Here is a 24,812-nt window from a genome sequence, read left to right on the forward strand (position 1 = left end):
CTAACCACCCGTCACTGTCACCCCAACCCCAAATTAAGCTCAGTCCCTTATGCTTAAGCCTTTCTGACAAGTCTAAAAATTGGGCCATCACTCAGGTCTGGGTGGGAGGTGGGGGAAGGACAGATGTTTGAGAACCAAGTGCGCTTGCCCGTGACTACATTTCTAAGGACCACAGGAAGCCAGAGGAGGGTTCCACAGCCATTTCTTGCTCCAGTCCCTCAAAGAAGATTCTACCTGTTAACAGCCTGGCTGAACCCCACGCCATGCCATGGTGGGGTGGAGGAATATTCACAAAGAGGATAGGGGAGGACCAGACTGTCCTAGGCTCAGATGCACAGCATGGTTCTTGAGGTCCAATTTCCTCCCCAACTCCTGCGTCATCATTCCTGCCATGCCCCTGCCTCTGCTCGGGGACACCCTCTCTCCTGCCGTGCTCGTCTCTGTCTGGCAGCAACGAACTTCTTTCTGCTCTTCAAGCACCTTTCACTCTTTCATCTCTGGGACTTCAGCTGCACTGTTCCCTCTGTCTGTCACGCTCTCCCTGTCTCCTGTGATTAATCTCCTCTGATTAACTTCTCTTCCTTCAGGTTGGGGTCTCAAGTTACTTCTTTCAGGAAGCCCTCCATCCTGACTCCAGTGGGATCGGAGCACCAGCACTGGCAACAGCCAACTAGCACAGGGACTGTCTCGGGCCAGGGGCTTCACAAACACTGCCTGAATGTCTGAGTTAAGTTGAATGAATGGGAGAAAGAGGACTTGGGGAGTCATCAAGGCTGACATGCTTCAGACTCTCCAGGAAGGACAGTGAGCAGCCCTTTCTTGAAAGCCTCTCCCATTTCTCATGATCTTTATAGCGTGTCCACCCAGAATTTCTCCCTCCTAACTCACATCAGTTTTCTCTTATTCTCTACAAAAACTGAGGTTTTTTGCTGTGCCACTTGCTAAAGGCCCATGGGAACTCCTTCCGCGCTTAAGGAATACAGTTTACACTTAGCACATACCACTCACCCCACCTTGCCTAGGCTAGAAAAATCCTGTTATCTTTGTGGTCTTCCTTGGAGTGCCAGGGACCAAGTCAGGATGGGAAGATGAAGGACATCAAAGACTTTAAGCCTGGGCTTAAACAGACCTCAGTGGACAGAAATCAGAATCTGCATCCCTTAACCCAGATCAAAGCAAAGCCAGCCTCTCAGGGGAAGTTCAAAAGCAATGCAAAAATGGTTCAAAAACAGTCCTTCCCATCAAGGTTCTTGCTACTGTGAACAAAGCTTGCTTAAGGCAGCAACTGCCCGTTCAGCAAAGTCAAGTTCGGTGGCTTTATCTCTATTGAACATTTATCAACGGGAGAGTTAAGGTTATAAACATGACCAGAAACTCTGGGCAACTTCAAAAGGCCAGAATCCCTCCCTCTCTGGGCTTATCTGCACTTCCTTCTACCAGGGGGCTGGTCCCTCTTTCCTCATGAAATGTCTTCTCCCTCAGATCCAAAAGGAAACCCCGACCCAGAGATTCACCATCGGATCCAGAACGCTGCCAAGAGGATGGCATTCAGAGCTGCCGAATCCCGCTTAAAACTATCATTTTGAGAGCCAGACTCCTACAAGCATCTTCTTGTCAGAGCGATTTTATTAACTAGCTCAGGCTGTCTGACTTAGTGGGAGTCTGTGAAGATGAGTGCAAGCTTCATCCTTCTAAACCCTTGGTCCAGACTGCTGGTTTGCCAGCCGGGCCCTGCAAAACCCTGGGGGACCCCGGGAATGCCCCATGTCTCAGAGCTCTTATAGATGAGAAAGCAAAGCTCGAGTACTCTGTAGTTTCTATTATGAACAAAGCAGCCTTGCTTTCATCTGCTTTACCTCATACAAACAAAGAATTCTGCGGCCTTAAACAGTTTAAAATTACTGGCGTTATGGTACCCTCAAAGGTTAAATTGTTAAGTTTTTTTTTTTTTTTTTTTTAATATATTATACTGTACACTCCTTCTCCCCACAATACCAGTGTTTCTGGAAGACCAGTATATTGGAGAATGGAGTTTTGGAAGGACTCATGAAAAGGTGCTTCTGGCCACGGGGGCCTTGGAGAATTAATTCAGAGTTTTGCGAAGAGCTAAAGACAGCTGAGCATCGAAGAATTGATGCTTTTGAACTGTGGTGCTGGAGAAGACTCTCGAGAGTCCCTTGGACAGCAAGGAGATCAAACCAGTCAATGCTAAATGAAATCAACTCTGAATATTCATTGGAAGGACTGATGCTGAGGCTGAAGCTCCAATACTTTGGCCGCCTGATGCAAAGAACCGACTCAATGGAAAAGACCTTAATGCTGGGAATGATTAAGGGCAGAAGGGAAAGGGGGTGACAGAAGATGAGATGGTTGGATGGCATCATTGACTCAATGGATATGAGTTTGAGCAAACTCTGGGAGATGGTGGAGGACAGGGAAGCCTGGCATGCTGCAGGCTCAGTCATGTCAGCCACGACTGAACAATAGTAAGGTACAAAATAACAACCGTGAGGATTTCCCCACAAGAAAGGGTGAACTCATACAATGAGGGCCTCCCTCTGCTTCCCCAGTGAAGATGGGAGTTCCAGGGGGCGGAGGGGAGGAAGAACAGATCCACGAAACCAGAGCTACACTCAGGAAACAAGCACCTTGGGACTGCCCCTCTGACGTTCATGGACGGGACTCTACTCAAGGGGGGTTTTTGTGTTTGGTTAGTTTAGAACTCAGCAGACATCAGCTTCTCTGAGAAGCTTTCCTGGACCTGGCTCACTGTGTTGGTTCTCCTGCTCTGAATCTACAAAACCCCTAAGATGGCACAACAACAGCCCTCAGCATGCTGCGTGGTCGTCTCCCTCTTACCAGGGGCTCCTGCTTTGTGGGGAGCAGGGGTAGGGGGGTCTCCATTGCCCTGGCTCAGGGCACAGAGCAGATCCTTGCCGAGGTGAGGAAATCAATACACACATGCAAAGTCTTAATCTACTTTTCCTTCGGAGCCTGAGGTTGGTGGAGACCAGTGACTCTGGTGCAGGCGAACAGTACAGGGCAATGGCCACGAAGTTCAGCCTAGAAATCACCCCAGCAGCAGGGCGGGGCCCCCATCCACAAACATGCCACAGTCGAGCTGAAGGCTTTGTTTTCCTACTGGTGGGACAGCCGGGTTTCCCACGGTGTCGCTCACACTCCCTTGGCCTGTCTCCTCCATGATGGATGGTGTAGATACGGAAGGTGGAACGAATACAGTCTCCCTTCAAACAGAGAAATGCCAGCCAAGGAGACAGTCACCAGACCCTGACCTCTGGGTCATGAGAGCTCTGTCCGCCCACTGAGCTCAGCATGCAGGCATCAGGCCAGTGCGTCAAGGGTTGACGTGTTCTATGTCCAAAGTAGGAATGTCTGAGCAACAAGCAAGAAAAAGAAGACTGACAGCCAAGATTTCACACTCAGCTGTGGACAGGGATGAAGCCAGGGATGTCAGTGGAGGAGATGGGCGGGTGTCAAAGTCTAGAATGAGCCTGAAGTCACTGCCTGGCTGACAGAAACCCCTTCGTTTTGAAGTACGGGCCAGACTTGGCTGGCTGATGACCTTGGATCTGAATGCTTTTTCAAAGCCCAGGCTCTTCACTCACTGGATTGAAAAATCAGTACAGATGGTATTAATACTGCAAACTTCATCCAGTACCATCTCACTGCTCTTACTGTTTAACAATTAAATTCATTACTCAGCTTACCTAGGTAGAGAGTCTGCAGCAGGTTTTAAGGGCGAGCCATTTCTAGCTGTGGCATCAAATGGTCTGGCCACAGCTAACACGTGAAAAGTCATCAAACCACCTGGAGGGTCAAGTCAACAATGCAACATTTCAAGGCTGCACCTTCCCTTTGCTATGTTTGGACTACAATTATTACTTTTTTGTTTTGATGTGGACCATTTTTTAAGTTTTTACTGAATTTGTTACAATACTGCTTCTGTTTTACCTTTTGGTTTTCTGGCCAGGAGGCATGTGGGATCTTAACTTCCTGACCAGGGATCAAACATGCACCCCCTGCAATGAAGTGAAGTCTTAACCACTGGACCACCACTGAAGTTCTAGAATTATTTTCTTTTCAAACCATCATGATTCAAATAAAACTACCACTGCTAATCTATTTACTTTAGGAGGAAACATTCTATCTTAGAGGAGTTCAGGCACACTCTTTTGGTTCGGCTTCATCCCTTTTAGGCAGAGAGGAGTATTTTCCTTAACAATCAGCAGCAGAACCAGGTAATGGCCAAGGAGCCAGGCTCCAGCACGCTTCTGGGGAGTGACCGCTTCTACAGATCTGTGTCCACTCAAAACAAAGAGTGTATCTCTAGAACCCATCCTTGGCCCTTCCTGAAAAGCCTTTGCTGCTGGAGGAACTCTGCAAGGAAGAAAACAGCCTCTATCTTAATGTGGTGGTAGACAGCACAAACTCTACCCACCAGACTGCCTGGGCTCAAATGTGAGCTCTGCATACCCTAAATGAGTCCTGTGTATCTTAGTTTCTTCATCTATAAAACAAGTGTAATAATACAGGAGACACTTAGCATCCAGAATCATCTAAGTGCCCAATAAGCCTTGGCCACAACAACAAAAAGTGAACAAAGCATTTCTGGAATCATCAGTTCAACAAATATTTCTGAACATTTATGGGAGTCCCTGGGACAGCAAGGAGATCAAACCAGTCAATTCTAAAGGCAATCAACCCTGAATATTCACTGGAAGGACTGATGCTGAAGCTCCAATACTTGGCCACCTAAGGCAAACAGCTGACTCATTGGAAAATACCCTGGTGCTGGGAAAGATTGAGGGCAAGAGGAGAAGGAGGTGACAGAGAATGAGATAGTTGGATGGCATCACAGACTCGATGGACATGAGTCTGAGCAAGCTCCAGGAGGTAGTGAAGGGCAGGGATGCCTGGCGTGCTGCAGTCCATGGGGTTGCAAAGCGTTGGAGACAACTCAGCAACTGAACAACAAAGTAAAATACCAGAAGACCACTTCATTCATTCAACCAAAACATATTGATTAGAACTTTCCATGTACCAGATTCTGTAAGTATATTCAATCACCCACCCCACCACCAAGTCAAGATTTACCTGTGCACCTAAACATCAAAAAGTGGCAGGCTACCAGACAGACACAGGTGTGCACACACACACACACATCACAAATACATATGTGTAGCAGGGGCAACAACACAGATGAGCCTGAGATTTTATCCCTGAGGAGACGGTGGGGAAGATGAGACAGAGAAACGCTTCGGAGGTCAAGAGCAGTCTGGGCCCTCAGTTGGAGGAGACTGGCTGAAGGGAGAGGAGCCCACAAGTCACAGACAAGCTGGGAGGAGATGAGAGGAGCTTGGGCTCCCCGCCCCCACCTCACGTCCGCCCCGCCCCTGCCCCGCCCTCACCTGGAGGTCCCGGTTGTGGTTTTCGCACAGCAGCTGCAGGAAGCGGAGGATGGGCTGCATGATGGTGATGACCGCGCTCATCTCCAGGTCGTCCTTGCTCTTGTCCGCCGCGGCCTGGGCGCCCTCCCCGGACTGGTAGTGGTCGTCGGGGTCAGCTTCCCTTCTGAAGGTGGTGAAGGCTTTGCGGGTGGCGGCAGAGGCCTCCAAGAGCTGATCCCGCACCTCTTCCGTAATCTGCGTCGCAGGCTCTTTGGCTAGAACGCAAACGTGAGATGGTCAATGCTGCCGAATCCTCTGAACGCTATTCACCACGCCAGAGACGATGTTAAGAGACCTAAGTTCTGCCATCACTAGAGAGCCCCTCAAGGTTGGCAAAATGCTCCAAGATGGCACCATCTTCTCTCAGCCCTTAGAATTAAAACTGAGTCGGGCTCTGCCAGCTCACTTGTGGCTCTAAGGCATCACCTCAGCTTGCTCTCATTTAGAGGAAAAGTGGTAGAGGTTCTGCCAGCTTCACACACCTATGACTCTGGGCCTCAGCTTCCTCATCTGTAAAATGGGGAGAACATCACTGAAGTCTTTCTCTGAGAGGGTTCCCGAGAGGGTCAACATAAGCTAAGCAAATGGTAATTACTGTTACTGTATGACGATCGATGGAATCCTTTACGGATCCCCAGGGCACCGTGATTTGATCAAGCACTTGATGTGTATTAATTACCTGGCTCACTTCTCACACTAACCCTGTAAGGTAACCAGGCACTAGAGTTAGGGGCATTAGACTCTGTTGCCGGACTGCCTGGGTTCAGATCCTGACTCTGGTATACTTACTACTTTCATGTTCTTAACAAGTTAATTACCATTCTGATGCCTCAGTTTCCTGGTCTGTAAAATGGATGTAAAATAATTTATTTTACAGTGTTGACTTGAATTCTAAATGAAGTAACACATGTAAAGGACTTTGGACAGTGCCTGGTTCGTAGGAAATACTCAGTAAATGTAAGCCTTCCTTTTTCTTCTGTTTATCCCCATTCTACACCAGTGGTTACCAACTAGGGGTGATTTTGACCCCATTTCCACCCAGGGGATGACAGGAAATATCTGGAGAGATTTCAAGTTGGAGATAGGCTACTGGTACCTACAGGCTTCCCAGCTGGTGCTAGTGGTAAAGAACCCACCTGCCAAAGCAGGAGACATAAGAGAGGTGGGTTTGATCTCTGGGTCAGAAAGATCCCCTGGAGAAGAGCATGGCAACCCACTCCAGTATTCTTGCCTGGAGAATCTCATGGACAGAGGTGCCTGGCGAGCTACAGTCCATGGAGTCACAAAGAGTTGGACACGACTGAAGCAACTTAGCATACACGCGGGGGCATCCACTGGGTTGAGGCCATATATGCTGGTACACAGCCTGCAATGCACAGGACAGCCCTGACAGCGATGGATTGTCCAGATGTCCCACGTGCTGTGGCTGAGAAACCCAGGCCTCAACTTAAAAAAATAAGGCTCAGATCTGCTCGAGGCCATCTGACTCTAGCACTTTTGAGTCTACCCACTCCCCAGTATTACTTCTCTTCAAGGAAGGTAATGGATAAAAAGCTTCATGAACTTTCAAATATTTTAGAAAATAAGGGAGGATTAGATAATGCCTTTTGTTTTAAAGTGTGTATCTTCCTCAACTTTCTTGGACATTAAATGAAAATTACAAGAAAAGATTATCAGTGGATTTCCTGCCAATAAAACCCTGGTTTGACCAAGAAAGTATTAGTGTATTAAACCTTAGGAGTTTCCCAAGCAGCAGGAATTCAGTTCAGGTTACATGTTGTTGCTGTTGTTTAGTCACTAAGTCGTGTCCAACTCTTTGCAACCCAATGGACTGTAGCCCGTCAGGCTCTTCTGTCCATGGGATTTCCTAGGCAAGAATACTGGAGTGGGTTGCCATGCCCTCCTCCAAGGGATCTTCCCAACACAGGGATCAAAACTGAGTCTCCTGCATTGCAGGCAGATTCTTTTACCACTGAGCCACTCTTCCAGGTTACATAGGAAGAGTTTTATCACAATCAGACTGGTTTTATTCTTCTGAAAGCCCCAGTCAGAATCCATCTGGGAGTCTAGAAGTCCTGTAAAAATGAAAGGAAAACCAGGGTTCCTCCCATGTTCCCAATCCAGCTGACCCCAGAGCTGCGAGCAGGGGGGTGTTTACCTTTTTTCCGTGACGGGGCATCCCTGTCCACCTCGTCATCTTTCTTTTTATTTCCCAAGTCACTGGTGTTCACGGTCACTGTTGCCTTGATTTCCTGCTGGGCCACCTTCATTCGGTCATAGAAAACCTTGAAGAATTTCTCCGACTTCTTGTCTTCTGTCAACCGGCAGAAAAACGAGTGCTGCCAAGGAAAACCCATGGTTTTTTCCTGACACTGTGACACACCAGTCACTGAATCCCACTCAGGACACCAAAACCTCACGAGGATCGGAGCCAGACACAAAACCTGAAAACCTATCTCAGTTTGGACCGAGGTTCAACACTGTTTTTTGCACTGTCATTCACTCGATTCGACAGCCTGAGTGTGTCTACAAGGAGCTTTGAGAGAAAACTGTCACGTCTTGGCTGAAGAAGCCATACCGGCCTGGGAAGCCTGCTAGGGGGTGGTGGGCAGATTTTAGTTAACTAAGCACAACTCCCAACACACACAGATATCAACTCCAGTAACAATGAAAGCAGAATGTATTTTTGGTAATTGTTGCACGGCCAGTTGTGTTTAAGGACATCTACGAACCCTCCTCTTTGCAAACCCCTATGAATATATACAGATAAGTAAGACATGCAACCCGCCCCTCTAGGGCTCCACACCAGATTACAATGACATGCCTGTAAGGAGGACTGAAACGTGTAACAAGTGCTCCAGAAGCTACAAAGACAATTATATTATAGATGTTCAGAGCTGGCAAGGATGACATAGGTCTGGAGTGATCCCAAGATCTTCATGGAAAAGGTGGTTTTCAAATGAGGTCTTCAAGGGCAGGTAGAGAGGAACAAGCTTACAGTTAACAGGTAGTCCGCCTCTTGGATACACACTTGTTTTTTTGGACCCACTGCAAGCAATAGTATACATTGTTGATGTGAAAACACAATATGGTGTCTCAACTTCATTTACGAGCATTCTCTTTTCACCCCTTTGCAAATACCACGCTGTTGTGGATTATTTACATAAAAATACAATACGGTCAATTTCCAGAGGAATAAAACAAAGCTCCAAACAATGTATTTGCTTCTCTGGGTTGGAGCTTTCTGCCAATTTCACTTCCTCCCCCATTTGGAGAGATGGCACTTCCCTACAGAAGGTAACCCTAAGCTTGAAATCCCAGAAAAAAACAAACTCTTATCAGCCTCACAAAGCCCCTCGACTCCTCCACCTCTCACCCCCGCACACCCTGAGCCTGATTGAGCAGCCCGCCGCCCCGAAAGCCACTGCGTGTCCATCTGCCGACACGCAACTTCAGCCACTGTGGCCCCTCTTCCAGCCACTAGTCCACATGGTACACTGACAGATGTCCGTGTCACTTGCCCACAGAGCTCTGCTCAATCCTGCCCTTCTCCCTCTCCCTGTTCTTCACCTCTGGTTGTTTCTTATGTACAACACAGGATACAGCCCTCCTACCTGTGCTCCCTGGTCTTAACATTTTTTCTTCAGCCACTCCCAAATGCCAGTTTCCAACCCCCTGCCTGCCTCCTGCTTGGCCTTATCATTCTGTGTGTCACCCTCCATCACTCCTGCTCTTTAAGCCAAGCTCCAGGCTTTCACGTGCCCCACTGCCGTGTGTGTGTATGTGTGTGTGCACGTGCGTGTGCTTGTGTGTGTGTGTGCACGCGCGTGTGTGCTTATATGTGTGTATGCATTCGTGTGTGCTTATGTGTGTGTGCACACGCGTGTGCTTATGTGTGTGTGTATGCGTGTGTGTGTGCTTAATTGCTTAGTCGTGTCTAACTCTTTGAGACCCCATGGACTGTAGCCCACCAGGCTCCTATGTCCATGGGGATTCTCCAGGCAAGAATACTGGAATGGGTTGCCATGCCCTCCTCCAGGGGATCTTCCCAACCCAGGGATTGAACCCAGGTCTCCGACATTGCAGGTGGATTCTTTACCAACTGAGCCACCAGGGATGCCCATGAATACTGGAGTGGATAGCCTATCCCTTCTCCAGGGGATCACTCCCACCCAGGAATCGAACTGGGGTCTCTTGCAGATGGATTCTTTACCAGCTGAGCTACCAGGGAAGCCCTCCACTGCCCTTTACTTTTAGGTTTCTCTTTTGCCCATCCATCCAACCAGTATTCCATCCACTCATCCATCCATCCGCCACCCACTATTTACTGCACATCTGTCATGAGTTGGGCATTATGCCTGTTAGAGGAGAAACAACAATGAACAAAAAGGAGTCTGTGCCCTGTGAAACTGGTAGCTTGGTAAGGAAAACATACGTTCACTCTGGAAAACTGCTCACACGTGAAAAAGCAAGTTCTACTTGTTCACTTCTTTGAGAGCCGATGTGTCTGCAGACAAACAAAAGGAGATGTGCAGGGGACTAAGAAAGACCTCAACCGACAGCCACCCAAACACAGTGATGACATTTTCCTCCCAGAGACGTCACACAACATCTCAGCCACAGGGGTCACGGGGAGACTGCGGGAAGGTGGCTGCTCAGGGCAATGAAGTTCAGTTGCTGCCCCATTTGTCTTCCCATGGTATGAAGGCAACTTAAAAAACATCTGTGGGCAATCTGGTCATGCAGGAAAACAAATGCAGTTTAAGTCAGTGAATAGCCAAAGCCCACCGACTGTCACCTGTAAGAGTGTAACAGTGCACACCCAACACCTACTACAAACACTGCTTCGCATCCAGCCAGATGTCACTGGACAGGGTCAGGGCAAGGAGGCCTCTGGTAAAATGAGAGGAGGGCAAGATACAGAGGATTACATGCTTCTATATATGTTTCTGCAATGGCCAGCGTATTTATTTTGCGTTTTTTGTAACAGTCCTCAGTCCCTCAAGGATTTGACGCTGCTTTGTAAACAAAATGTGGTCAGTGAAATGGTAAAGTGGACAGTGGGGTACGGTGATACAAGTAAGCCCAGAAAACTGATGTCAAACAAGGATGGTGCTAGAAGATGCGAAGGGAGACCCAGCTGATTCTCGGGCACTGGACATCAAAAAACTGAAGACAGGCAAACCCCATGATGCCTCGCAGCAAGAACTGAGGAGAGAGATCATACCAGTGCCTCAGTGGAAGGAAACATATCTTAACGGAGGGTAAGTAGGGCAGGCTTTCCAGTTGGACCTCCAGGGTTTGAGGCTGGGGTCCCTTACCCACCAGCTCTGGGACCCTGAGCAAGTTACTCAACCTCTCTGAACCCACGCAGAAAGGCTGCTGAGGTGCACACCAAGCGCTTAGCACAGTGCCCACAGAATGAGTTGGTTCTGCACCACCATTAACCAACTATCACGAGAAAAAGCCACAGCAAAGCCATCACCTGAGGGGCTCAGTGATGAGAACAACCTCCGGAGTCAGAACAGGCCTCGGCTCCACCACTTACAAGCCAGTGCCACCTTAGAAAGTGACGACATCTCTGAAATGCAAATCTTCTCATCTACCAAATGGGCATCGTAACAGGGTATGCCCTTCATGAATGGTTACAAAGACCCAGCAAGCTAATCACAGTGACAATCCCGATGGCTGACCTGACGAGGGGCTGGGAGCGTGAGTGAACTTCTGTGCCTGTCACCTAACACCCTCCACTGCCCGTCTCCAATGAAGAAGTTGTTACTATCACTCCTTTCAGAAATCGGGAGAAGCTTTTGGGTCTTTGAGATAACGTGCCTCCTGTGGGAGCACCCCTGAGATGCTGGCGCTGTGACACACAGCATCTTCCCAGGACGCTGGGGCGCTGGGGGCGGCAGAGCAGCAAGGGGAGGACAGAGGAGAACTTTCAGGTCTCTTGAGTGGGAAGCTCAGCAGACATGCTGGAAGGAGAGGACCTTGTACAGGAGAAGTGAAAGCCACGGCATGCAGAGGAGCTAAGACTCATCCCTCGCCTCCCTGGGGTAGGCTGTGCCTGGTGTCACCCAGAGGCAGTGAGCTCAGCTCCTGTACACCGTTCACAGACCTGCTCCTTCCACCTCCTTCTGTCACAAGGGCCTCACAGGGCCCGGGAGGGGAAAGGGGCGCCCTCCTCTGGACCATTTTTCCAGAAGCAGGTGGGACCTTGGACCAGAGCAGGCAGGGACTGGCTCCCAACCCCCTCAGGCTCTTCATGGCTACCTGCCCACTGCTCTCCTCGAATGTGTTTCAATGAATTGCTCTCCCCTCCTGCACTGTTCCCCAAACCTAGAACCAAGAGTCACGGAGAGACTGTTTCACTTCTCCAAACTTCACTGCACTCCACCCAGCAGGTTTGAGGTAACTCTTCCAAATAAAACTAGTGTAGTGCATGAGTTGTCAGTAACAGCAAAACTGCCTGCCTCTGGGCAGGGGGGTGGGTGGAGAGTGAGAAGTGACCAAAAGGGAAACAAGAGAACTTTCTGGAGTGAAGACAATGTCTTGATTGGGATGGAGGCTGCACAGGTATGGCAGATAGAAGAATGCCCCCCAGCCCTGCAAAGACGTCCGGACTCTCATCTGTGGGACTTATAAAACATGCCAGCTTACATGGCAAAGGGGAAGGAAGTTGTAGATGGAACTAAGGTTCCTAATCAGTTGATCTTAAAACTGGGAGATGATTCTGGATTATTCAAAGGGCTTGTGTCATCACCAGGGTGCTTAAAAGTAGAAGAGGAGGGGTACGACTCCTTTGGCGGTCCGGTGGTTAAAGACTCTGCCCTTCAAATGCAGGGGGCACGGGTTTGATCCCTGGTTAGAGAACTAAGATGCCACAAGCCACGTGGTGTAGCCAAAAAAGAAAGAAAAAGAAATGTAGAGGAGGAGGGTGGAGGGATGCAGTATGAGAAGGACTCCACTCAGCGTGGCTGGTTTTGAAATTTGAAGATGAAGAAGGGGCCACAGGCTGTGGGTGGCCTCTAGAAACTGGGAAACACAGGAAAACAAATTCCCTCCCCCTGGGGCCCCTCCCCTGCTGAATCCTGATTTAGTCTGGTTAAGACTTATGTCGAACTTATAAGATAAAATATCTGGCTGTCTAAAGCCACTAAGATTTTAGTAATTTATTATTCTTAGTAACTTATTGCTGAAAGTAATTTTAGTAATTTGTAAGATTTAGTAATTTTAGCAGTTTAGTAAGATTTTAGTAATTTGTTATTTTTAGTGATTTGTTACAGAAGCCACACAAATATGACCAAATCTGATGGTATTTGTCAAATCTGATCAAACTCTACACTTAAAATCTATACATATGATTGTATGTAAGTCATATCACAATGAAAAGAGAGATGGAAAAAGCAACTGCTTTGCTTCCAGAAGGCTAGAGAACTTGGTCAAAGTGATCCAGACTGGGGGCCACCCTCAGAGGCTACCTTCCCCAGCAGAGGGATCTGAGTCTGACACCCTCATAGCCCATCTCTCTTCACCACCGCCCTTTCCTCCTCTCCCCGCTTATCTCCAAATCACATTAGATTCCAAAGCCCTTTTCACATAAGCTGTCTTATCAGCATCTTAGGAGATTGTCAAGATAGATACCATCATTCATAAATCCATCATTCATAATCACTTTAGAGGCAGGAGAGCTGGGGTCGGGAGAGGTCAGCTGACAGGGGGCAGAGCCTCGCTGGCTCCCTGCCCCTGTGCTCAGGGCCATCTCCACTACCTACCTTCTTAATGATCACACAGAACACCAGTCCCAGGGGGCGGCAGGCAACTCCAAAAAAGAAAAGCCTGGTTTGGGGGCAGACCCGCACCAGTACTAACATCACAGACAACAGGTACATGTTTGGAGGGGCTTGAGGGAAGGTAGTCGGGGTTGGACCAGGTGAGAAAGTGACCACCTACATGGGAATTCTGGAGGACAGAGGAGGGGCGGGGATCTAGGTATGGCCATTGTAAGTCGGGTTTAAAAACCACCACCACAAAAAAGAAACCACAGATCAGAGAAAGTTAAAGTTGGAAGCACCCTATGTCAGCCACTTCCAGATGCTTTTCCCACCAAGGAAACTCGCTCCTCCTCCTTCCCCTAACACTGGGGTAAGGACCAGGTATTAGAGAGATACAGGCACAACTGCTCAGCCTGAGACAGAGCGGGGAGGACCCCATCTCACCACTGGAATCCTCCTTGCAAGTCCACGGTTCCACAGAACGCTGTTTGGAAACTACCCACTTAGTCCAGCCCTCCATCTTTTACAGAGGAGGAAACTGAGGCCCAGAGCGAAAATGAACACAGAAAACCACGTCTCCTGAGTTCAAGTCAGTCCCCTTGACCAGGATTGGGGGTGGGTGAGTGACACCCGACCTGAGTTTCATTCCCAATCTGGGATAAATGTCAAGTGGACACAGTTTGCCCTCCTCGGGCTGCCCGAGCTGCATGGGACTCAGGAATGAGCTCTTCAGCTGAAAATAATAAGGAAACCGCCCTTTCAGATCACTCTTGAAAACAGTTAAGACATCTCTTAATGAGCCTGGCAGCCACCTACTATGCCCGGCCAAGTTCTTACAAAGAAACAGAGTGTGATTTATGACAAGCCCTCCCAGTTTCTGAAACCAGAGGCCACCCAAAGTTAGGGACCAGCGGAGGGCTGGCAGCTGCACTAGACAATAGGCCGGAAGTGTGCAGGAGAGGGTGGGGCATGCCTTTCTTGAGATGCAAGAGGTCATGGCCCGGTCGCATTGTGCAGGATGGGGTCTGTCTGGAGAGAAAAAGGGGAGACACGGGCCTTCCCCAGGTGCTGGACACACACCAGGGAAGGTGAGCGACTGAGCACCTTATTGAAAAGTCATCTTCCCCAGAGTTCAGAGACTTGGGGTGGGGCGGGTGTAGTGGGGGAGACATCTTCGTACCCTGGAACCCACAGCCAGCCAGCCTACACTTGCAGGGACACGTGTGTGTGCTCAGCTGCTCAGCTGTGTCTGCCTCTTTGCGACCCCATGGACTGTAGCCTGCCAGACTCCTCCAGGGAAGAACACTGGAGTGGGTTGCCATTTCCTCCTCCAGAGGATCTTCCCAACCCAAGGACTGAACCCGTATCTCCCGCATTGGTAGGCGGATTCTTTACCACTGAGCCTCCTGGGAAGTTTGCAGGGACATGGGAGGAGCCCTTTATGAGCATCTCAGATAAAGGAAGCAGAGGTGGATGTGATTTAGGCCCGGCCTGGGGGAGGGGGGAGGGTTGAGGGAGCAGTCCCCTGTGCTCCTGGGACAGCTTCGAAACTCGGATCCTTCCCCAGAAGAAAGTATTTCACCCTGCAGTCATTCACCGTCCAGAAAGCCTCCCTCTGAGCCTTCCGAGGTTCCAGAGAATCAGCTTTTCTATCTGACTGCCTGGGCCATGTCCCTGAGTGACACAGCCCATGACTTTCACTCTGGGTGCTCATTTATCTGCTGCAGAATGAATTAAGTTCTCAGGCTAAGGGCAAAAATTTGAAAAATGTGACCTGCTGAACAATGCTGAATCCCTGAGCTTCCCAGGGCTGCTGGAAATTCCTCCCTGGATTTCTCTCTTTTCCATGTGCTTCCGGCACATGCGCACCTCAGTCTTGGCCCTGGGGTCTCCAAACAGGGCAGCCCATTCTTGTCCAGCTCAAACAGAGGTCCTGCGGGTGACAGAGTGACAGCAATGGCTACCCAGGTGTGGGGTTTACCTTGTGGGGTTCTCTTCCAAGCCCCGTGGTTATCCGAGATTTCATCACTTCCTGGGGACCCTGATTTGTAAATTACAGTGAGTGGTAACTTAAGGCTTATGGTTTGCCGGGCACTGCCTAAGTGCTTTGTACACAGTATCTCATTTAACCCTTGCAACTACCCCAGGAGGTAGGGGTTATCACTCTCCCCACTTTACAGATGAGGAAACTGAGGCTCAAAGAGGCTAAATAACTTGTCAAGTCCTACAGCTGGGAAGCGGTGGTGGTGCCCAGGACTCAAGCCCCATTGGTCTGATGCCTCAGCCCATGCTCTCAGCTCCCCTGCTTCGTTCAGCACCTCTCCCCTGAGCAGGAGTGTGTCAAACTCCAAACACCTTTTGGCTTTTTATAATCTATTTCCCCACCTACCACCCTAAGTCTCTCAGCTGCACAGACACGGACTCCTGTCACAGTAAAGAATAGCCGTGGTAGGAACATGTGTGAATGCCTGTGTTTCCTGCGAAGCCTGATGCACTTGTGAAGATGGGCTCCGAAACAAGCCCCTTCTGCTAGATGAAGCTTTGCCAGGGCTGGGCATTACAGACGATTCACCTAACTGTTGTCATCACTCTAGGTCTCGAATCCTTTTCTTAGAAACCCTTGACAACGATCAAAACCCACAGATCATGCACCAGGAACTAGGTGATAAAACACACGTGCTTCAGGCAGAGGAGCCCAGAGAACTGCAAGTCTGGAAACCTAAATTGTAGCCAGTGCTCCCTGATAACCAGCCAGGTGAACTTGGGCAATTTGCTTACCTGCAGTTGTGCCCTGGGTTTCTTATCTGAAAAGCACGACTCTTACCACCTGCCTGTGTGCACCACGTGGCTGGGGTCCATCAAGGTTGCAGTTATGAAACGCAACGTGAAGCACAGTTTGATAACTATGGGAAACGACTCCAGTAGGGGCATGGAATCTATCAACACCACTTCCCAAGGAAAGAAGTCAGCAGGTAAGACAGTGGATTGGCTCACGTGCTGGGTGTTATGTGATGACCAAAGTCTAGTATCCCCAAAACATCCAAAGATAAACAATCCCAGCTGGGACTGGTAGGTCAAGACGGCCTGCAGAATGACAGCAAAAACACACTGGAGAGCATTTCCCAAAACCATCACAACGAAGGAAGTGAAAGAAAATAAAAATCCAGCTGGAATCTCACTAGTTCTAGAAGCCACTCAGCTTCTGCTAGGCACAGAGATAAATGTTTTAGCTTCCACTTCCCCAAGTTAGTACACCCAAATGCAGAACACAAACTTGGTGTCAAACACCGCCCCCTACCCCCTCGGAAAGGCCCAAGTCTTTCAACATGAACGGTGTTTCTGGTATTTTCAACTATGCTTGACGCTTCAGGAAAAGTATGATGTTTGAAAAGAATCTAATAATGAGTGAAGTGGACATTAAGAATCAAACGTACCCCTGATATAAATGACTACTCACTCTAAGGTGGATGTTTTTTAGCAAGGTTTGATGGGTTTAAACCGGTAAACATCTACAAGTCTCAGCTCACCTACATCTCTGAAGATGTTGCCAGCATTCATGAGTTCAGGAATAATATAAACTTTATAACAGTAGAGAAGGAAGCGAAGAAGTGTACTAAGTATGGGTTGGAAAGACATCCACACTTCATTTTGCTGAAAAAAGTTGCTCCCTTGTTCAAACTGTACAGCCGTCTCTTGATAACTCAGAGATAAACAGCATGTTTCAACTCCTCTGACCTGCCAAGCCTGGACAGAGGCCATCTTCTGCAGAGCAAGGCAGTGTGTTGGTTACTCTTCAAGTCAGTGTGCGGCTTACACAAAAGGAAGCCGCTGAAGCAAACAAGAGTCTGGTGAGACCCCAGGAAGGACTCTTGTGAAAACCCAAGACATTCTAGAATCTCGTTCCATGCACCTCTACTCAACTAGAGATTAAGAAAATCCATCTCCAGTGTGTGTCTGGGGCCAGGGTCCCCTCCAGGGGTGACTCTCTGATTCAACCAAAGGGCCCTGTGGGGGTTCAGGTGACACCCTCGGGTCCTGTGCCAGCTCGCCGACAGCCTCACCGTGGGGTCTGTGACTGGGGACGGAGGCCTTCTCAGCGAGCCTGCAATGTGTACTGCGAGACCCGAAAAGAATGATGCAAGAGCTGCTGGAGAGACTCCATCACCAAGAAACGCGCCCTGAGCATCAGCCAAGGAGGGCTCAGGTGGCCCCCTGCCCAGAGCCTGGGGGCCACTCAGCTACTATGCCTTCCCACTTCAGTTGGGGGTTCCATCTGTGTTAGCAAGAAAGGACTTAATGGCAAGCTACTGCACAGCACGGGGAGCTCAGCTGGGTGCTCTGTGATGACCTAGAAGGATGCGATGGTGAGGCTTTGGGAGGGAGGTCTAAGACAGAGGGGATACCCGTATATATATATGGCTGATTCGCATCACTGTACATCAGAAATGAACACAACACTGTAAAGCAATCATACTCCAATTAAGAAAGAACTGACATACAGGTCACAGAGTAGGACCTTCGCTCTCTGGTCTGACTTCCATCCTGGGTATCTGCGGGCCAATGAATCAACACTGACTGACTTCCTGCCCTAAAAGCACCAAGGTTCCCCCAGGGCATCCAGCTTGAGCCTTATGTTTATGTCAAGAAGCATCTTTTGCACACCTGTTCTCTGTGTTTGCACAGAGAGCAGCAGGGACTCAGACAATGGACTTCGTGTCCTGTACACTCAGGTCCAAACAGATGGATGAGGCTGGTGGAAGAAATGGGCAGGTGTGGACACAGCATTTATTAACCTGCAGCCTCCATTTCCTCATCTGTAACCAAGGAAGGAGAAGGGGAAGTGCCACCGAGAGGCCGGGAGGATGGAGTTAGGATCTACCATAGTGGAAGCCCAGCACCCGGCCTGCACCTGGTAGGTATTCTAACCAGACACGTTCCCTTCCCTGCTCTAAAGAAACCCAACTGTGACCCACCCACTGGACCATAAAATCCAAAAGTAGTAAATAGACCTGGCCCACCGGAGGCAAGGATGATGGCTGGCAAATAGCAAAATATCCAGACAAGCAAGCGCATTCTTGATGGAGGGCCAATCGTCACCTGCTGTCCTCCGCTCCATCCAATGACCTCTCCAGTCACGACCCCGCGCATACGCTCCAGGGCTTCCCTTCCTCTCAAACCTGCAGGCCCATTTCACTGGGGACTGGCCCATGAGGGAGCTTCCATATGGCAGCAGAGAACATCCTGGGGATCCACGAGTTAAACGTACAGAGGGCCAGATGGATGGGGATGGCGGGACGAGAGTACCCAGCGCTCATCGGCGCTAAGTGCTGCTTCACAGATCATGGCTCTGGCATCAGTGACATGTATCCAAGCAGGTCACAGCCAAGCCAACGTGGAGCCTTTAGAAGCACTGACAAGGCTTGGCGGGGGCCGCTGAGACCACCCAATCGAGCCGCTCACCCGATGACAAGTGCGGTTCCTGGGTCAGGCAGCAGTCTCTTGCCCTGCGTGCACCCCCATTCCTTCCCCAGCTCATGCTCCAACGACACTGGCCTCCTTCGGTTCCTGCAATATGCCAAGCCCATGCCAACCCGTCTGTCTGAACATTCCTGCCTCTGTTCCTCACACCCCTAGGTCTCTTCTCGACTGCTAGGTCTGGGCATCAGTGCAACTCCCTACAGAAACCTCCCCTGACCATCTAAATGGCTTTCCTGTGATGCTCTGCATCCTGGCTGCTTCCCTCTTCACACGTCTCTCAATTCACATATTTCATTGTTAATGGGCTTATAATCCATCTCCCCTGCTAGACTGGAACCTCCTTGAGGGCAGGCCCCAGGTGACCTCGGTCTGGACTGTCTCACAGCCACTTCATCCTCCATCAAGACCTGCTATCTTAGTGAACGCCCAAGAGTTCCGAGGGAGGGGCAGTCCTGAGAGACTGAAATCAAGTTGAGCTGTGCAGCTACTGGCAGCTGAAGTTTAACTCAATAACCAGAAGGTCCCTGTCCGTGAAAGCTCAAAGTCCTGCCAAGCGGGGAAAATGCCGAATGCCAAAGACCAGCGGAAGGAGGCTGATGTGGCGTTCTAGCCTCTGAGAGGCTTATCAGGTTTGTGCCCAGGCCTCTGTGATGGGCTCGGGCTGCTGCTGACCCTAATCCATCTAGTTAACTGTTAACTGCTCTGCCCCGCTGACACTTGCATTATTAACTGTGGGGTTGGAAGGACAATCCTTCGCGGACCTGCTATCTCATAACCTGGCTCCCGCCCCTGACTTCACAGCTGCGAGCCTAGGGCTGAACAGTCTGCGGGATTGTGTTGCAAGGCGGGCTAGTGAAAACACATTTCTCAAACACCGTATGGTGAGGGCAACTGAAGAACCAGCCTCCTCCAACAGCAATTAAAAAACAAAAAAATTTCTTAAGTCCTGGGTTCAAAGGGAAACAAGTGGCTTGAAGACGTCAGATGGTTTACAGGACTCTCCCCACTTCGGCGTCTGGGACATCTTGATGACAAGTGTAAAACCCAGACAAAGGAAACTGGGAGAGCCATCAGGGAGGCTCTGACACTTTCACAAAGGAACTCGGAGGACGCAGGAAGCGCACGTGGGCACAGATCACTCAGGGAGCAGGAGGGTTGTGCCCAAGGGTCGTAGACAGCTACGGATGTCATGGAGGTTGTTCTGAGAGGTTCTGGGTCCGGGCTTGCGTGTGACGTGTCTGTAATGCCCCTATGTCAGGACTCTAGCCACTGGAGTCCTAGTTTCTAATGAGAAAATATTCTCAACCATGAAGTTAGCTCTGCTGGAAGCCTTCCAAAGGGAAAGTCCCTCCAGTTACTCAGAGGGGAAAAAAAAAAGTTACCTTCTTGGTCTGGAATCCGGGGATATTTTATGCAGATGTCTCTAACAGAAGTTACTAAGGGGAAGTCAGCTCGCCTTTGATTATTCAAACAGGCTACTGCTATTAAGGATTGCACAACTCTTGGGCAAGGCAGGGGTGGGTTTTGGCTTTTCTGTTTTTTTTGTTTGTTTGTTTAAGCCTGTCCTCATGGGAACTACTTATTCTTTTCTAAGAACAATTTCATTATAACCTCCTGAAAGCACATCTTTTAAATACCTAGGTTCTGCTGAGAATGTGATGCACAGGCAAAGCCATCAGAGCAGCTGGGTACAGGTGGGCACCCCTGGGGCTTCTCAGAAGGCCAGTTCTGCTTCCCTGCTGAGAACTGGATGGAGCAGCCACTTCTTTGTTTCTTAAAGGCAGGCTGAATAATCGAAACCTTCAGGTAACAGATGTTGCCTGAGCTCCAAGAATTATCAACCATGGGACAAACACATTCTCTTGTTTTCATGCGGTTCCATTTAATAATGTGCTAGATGAGACAGGAGACTTCACCCTACCCAGGCCAAGAGCACAAAGGGGGATGGAAATGCCGACCGCCCTCCTTCTCTGGGGCAACTGGCAATGGAATCCACTCGGTTCATGGGCAACCCAATAGCTACGAGAAAGCTTCTTACTGTTTGAGCTTGAAGACTCCTAGCATAGGTGCCTCAATGAAGGGGCTGGTAATAAAAAAAAATCCTAGGAAGAGAAATAGGTGAGGGTGTGGGGAAAAGACACCGTAGGCAAAACCTTTCTGATATCTTAGAGCCACACAATGCGGAATGCTTAGGGGGAAAGGAAAATATTCTTTCTGGGGACAGCTCCAAGGATCCTGAGTTAGGTGTGAGAAACAAGCCAGCTTATAGACAGGGGGACAGAAAGAAAGAAAAGAAAAGGAGGGAGAGGAAGGAGTCAGGGAAGGGGGGAGTGAGATGGCTGAGAGACAGGGGAATTAAAGAACACCATGGCAACAAGTCTGTCCACCTACCCCGGCCGCCCACCCACAGGCAGATTCTTTGCTGACGCACTTGAGAACAAGCTGGTTCCTACCAGCTCAGGAAGGTGAGCAAACCCAGAGAGCTCATTAAATCCCTTCTCAGCGACTCTTGTCTGCCTGCAGATAGTGAGCAAGGAGGATATAAATAGAAGTTATATAACATCTCTATGTTGATTCCTGTGCTTACCAAAAAAATGCAGCATGACCTTGTTTTTTTTTTTTTTGCAACGTTTTCCTCCGCTGTGGGTTGAGGACTTTAAGCCAGTTAGGGATCATCTTAAAGTTTAAACAGTAGGATATAGATTTCCACGTTAAGGACACTCAGGATGACTGTCCAAGTTCAGAACCCTCAGCAATCAAGTCCTCCTCAGGTATTAAAAAAAAAAAAAAAAATTCCACTTGCTATAGAATACAACCATAAGGAATCGTGTGGCTTCCTCTCAGGACATTTCCTGATGATACCAGGAATGACATTAACACCCAAGGGCAAAGAACCATGTGAAATCAAATAAAAGGCTTGGGTTTTCTGAAGGAGGTTGGAACACTCAAAATACATATACTGAGAGCTAACTGATGGGGGCTTCCCTGGTGGTCCAATGATTAAGACTCTGCACTTACCATGCAGGGGGCATAAGTCTGACCCCTAGGAGGGGAACTAAGATCCATGTGCCGCAGGGCACAGCCAAAAGAAATAATAAAACTAACTGATGGTTTCTAAATACTCCAGGAGGACTCAGCTGTCATCTTCTTTCTCAACAGGCAAGACAGTAAGAGTCGAGTGGACTGCAAAGGCTTCTCATTAGGGAGGCCAACAGAGGGTAGAACTGCAGAGGGAAACACCGGTGGGAAGCCCTGGGATCCACTCAACCCTGTGAGTGCTGTGGGCCTTGTGGACAGACTCCGGCTCTGGCATCACCAGGAGGGAGACTTAAAGGAGCGTGTGCAGATGGGCTATGCTGCTGGGTCCCACCACTCTGCTATCTTGTCTAACCTATGGAGGCCACAAGACTCTTTGAAAAAACTGTTACCATGGGGACTTTTCCCTCTGAAGCATTTCTCAAGCAATGTTACAGGTGCTGGAGAATTCACTGTCCTTGGTCTCAGCAAGCTTTTCCTGAGTCTTGGAACATGTGGCTTCAACCCAGAGGACTTTCAAACCTAGCTGCAAGGGTTTTGAATACAAGTATCTTCTGGGGATGCAGGTTAATGACACAGGGCATAGGTGGGGGATGGGATGCTATGATGCCCTGAGGGCCCACTCAGCATGCAAATCCCATGCCACACTGCTTTCCAAGCAGTTGATCCGCTCAACAGAAGACCCTGAAGGGCTATAAGCAGCTTGAAAGGGGATATCGTGGCTGTCATCCCTATATTGGGAATTGCCTTTCTCATCAAAACTGGGAAGTGGTCAAGGACACAGTAAGTCATCCCTCCAAGCAGGATAAGAGCCATTCTCCCACTGGAGCCCTGCTCTTCAGTCAGCCACCGAAACATCTCCGCCCCGTGAGCCCGAGCCTTTCAACTGAGCCCTGTGAGCCTGAGCCTTCTCCTCTTCTATATTCCCGTGAGGAAGACACCACCTACCTTCTGCAATATAAACAGCATGGATCTGGTAGGAAGCCATACATCTTCCTGTCCCAACGTGGCAAGGTTGCCAGGTAACAAATGTAGAAATACACTCGGAAAACTGTATGTGACAATATACAACCTCCGCTCTGCAGCTGATAACCGAGGGAGTGCTAGAACACTATGTTCTCTTAACACTTGGGCTCTCAGTGTGAAAATAAAATTAAATGGGATATTTCCTCTTGTAAATAGAAGACAGGCATACAACTCACACATGCATCCGCTAATTGGAAATAGTAGAGGGGTTCACAACAGCCATGTGCAGTGCGCCCGGGCTTCACTCTCCTGCCCCTCCGCTCCCCCAACATGGATTCCAGAAAACTCATAGAAACGTAACTGAGCCACAACCTCTACTATGTGAGAGGCAAGTTCCCCTCTGACCAGAGAAAGGACACAGGTAGAAACTACGGAAGAGTTCAGACATTGTTATAAGGCCGAATGTACTTTCAGTGTGGCTAAGTCGACTTTGAGAAATCACTGCATAACCAAGCAGTGACCACTTGCTTCTCTGACCAAATAACCAGTGCTGCCTACCCTGCCCCCATCAATAATAAGGCAGATGCTACTCTGGAAGATGCAAAACACCACCATGATAAATAAATAAGTAAGAAAAACACCACTGTGGCTGTGGGGTCCTCATTAGCTCCCTAGTGTTAGACCCATGCAACTGCAAGGCTATCCAGTGTGGTAGAAAGTCAAAAGGTTTTTGAGAGAGACAGACCTGGGTACCACGTCTCAGCTCTGCTAACTAGGTGACTGTGGGAAAGACCTCCTGGATCTTTCGGGACTCAGTTTTCCCATCTGTGATTAGGGCTACCCCCCTGCCCAGCCCAGATCAAGTACACAGAGGCACCATGCGCTGTGCCTGCCCCAGAAGCACTTAAATGGAGGCGACCAATCACTTCCTTTTCCCTCTGCAAAAACATAAATATCCTTCCACCTACCCAGGACTCAAATAGGGGGAGGATCCAGGGCATGCAAAATGGGCAAGAATTCTAATAAGCCTCACATTACACCAAATTACATATGCTCCTTGAGAGCCAAGCAAAACCCAAAACTGTAGTAATATGATCCAACTCTTCTTAGGAGCCCCATTAAATGAGCTGCCTTCTGTCTCTACAGAGAGGAAGTTATGCAAGAGACTTTCCTTCCCATTAACTTGCAAAGACCTGAGACCCCGGCGGCCACCAGAGGGGAAGCAGCATGTATGATGTGTGTAACTTTTATTTGGCAAATGAGATGCCCAGCCTGAAAGTAAAGTCCTCCACGGTGCTCTCCTCTGTCATTCACAGGCCGGTGATACAACCAAACCAAACACACACAAGCCATCCTGGGGCTTCTATGGAAGGCAGACTGCCCTCCAAATGAGTACACTAACAAAAAGAAGAAGAGGAGCCACAATTCTAATGGGCCCGAAAAACAGAAGCAGGGTCCGCCAGGGGGCCCTTGGTCCATCTCCCTGGTCTTCAGGGAGGGGCCATGCCAGGGAGGCAACTGGAGGCCTCTCATACAGGAGGCAGCCTTGCAAAGGGGCTGAGAACTCGGCCTCTGGCAGAAAACAAAGCTGGACCCAGATACCAGCGAGCACTGTGACCCTAGGCAAGTACCCTGACCTCTCGGATCCTCTTACCTCCTACCGAGCAAAAACGGATCCAGGCAGGACCTGCCCACCCATGACCATGCATAGAGGGCATTGAGCCTCGCTCCTGGCATGTGAGTGCTCAGACTTTAGTATCCATTATGATCACCACCGGGGTTCCCAGGTGGCTCAGTGATAAAGAATCCTTCTGCTAATGCAGGTAGACGTAAGAGACATGGGTTCGATCCCTGGATTGGGAAGATCCCCTGAAGGAGGGCATGGCAATTCACTCCAGTATTCTTGCCTGGAGGATCCCCATGGACAGAGGAGCTTGGTGGGCTACAGTCCATGGGGTCGCAGAGTCGGACACAACTGAATGTGTGCACACACACAGATGATTACCACCATCTATAGTTATTATGAGGAAGAAAAGACCCAACAAGTGTCTCTTATCACAAGGAGGGTTCTCCACACTGACATTATGTG

General features: G+C 49.3%; 1 protein-coding gene across 2 annotated transcripts in view; it reads right to left on the reverse strand.

Annotated features, from left to right (window-relative positions):
- The window catches only part of ITPR1 (inositol 1,4,5-trisphosphate receptor type 1), a 355,281-nt gene that overhangs the window by 73,551 nt on the left and 256,918 nt on the right, over window positions 1-24,812 (reverse strand). For both annotated transcript variants that reach the window (XM_070360064.1, XM_070360063.1), the window contains 2 exons: window positions 7,627-7,807; window positions 5,430-5,683 (listed from right to left, as the gene is read on the reverse strand). In XM_070360064.1, the coding sequence (XP_070216165.1) occupies window positions 5,430-5,683; window positions 7,627-7,807 (435 nt within the window). The remainder of the gene's footprint in view (window positions 1-5,429; window positions 5,684-7,626; window positions 7,808-24,812) is intronic.

Source organism: Bos mutus, chromosome 22, assembly GCF_027580195.1.
Source record: "Bos mutus isolate GX-2022 chromosome 22, NWIPB_WYAK_1.1, whole genome shotgun sequence".
Lineage (NCBI taxonomy): Eukaryota > Metazoa > Chordata > Mammalia > Artiodactyla > Bovidae > Bos > Bos mutus.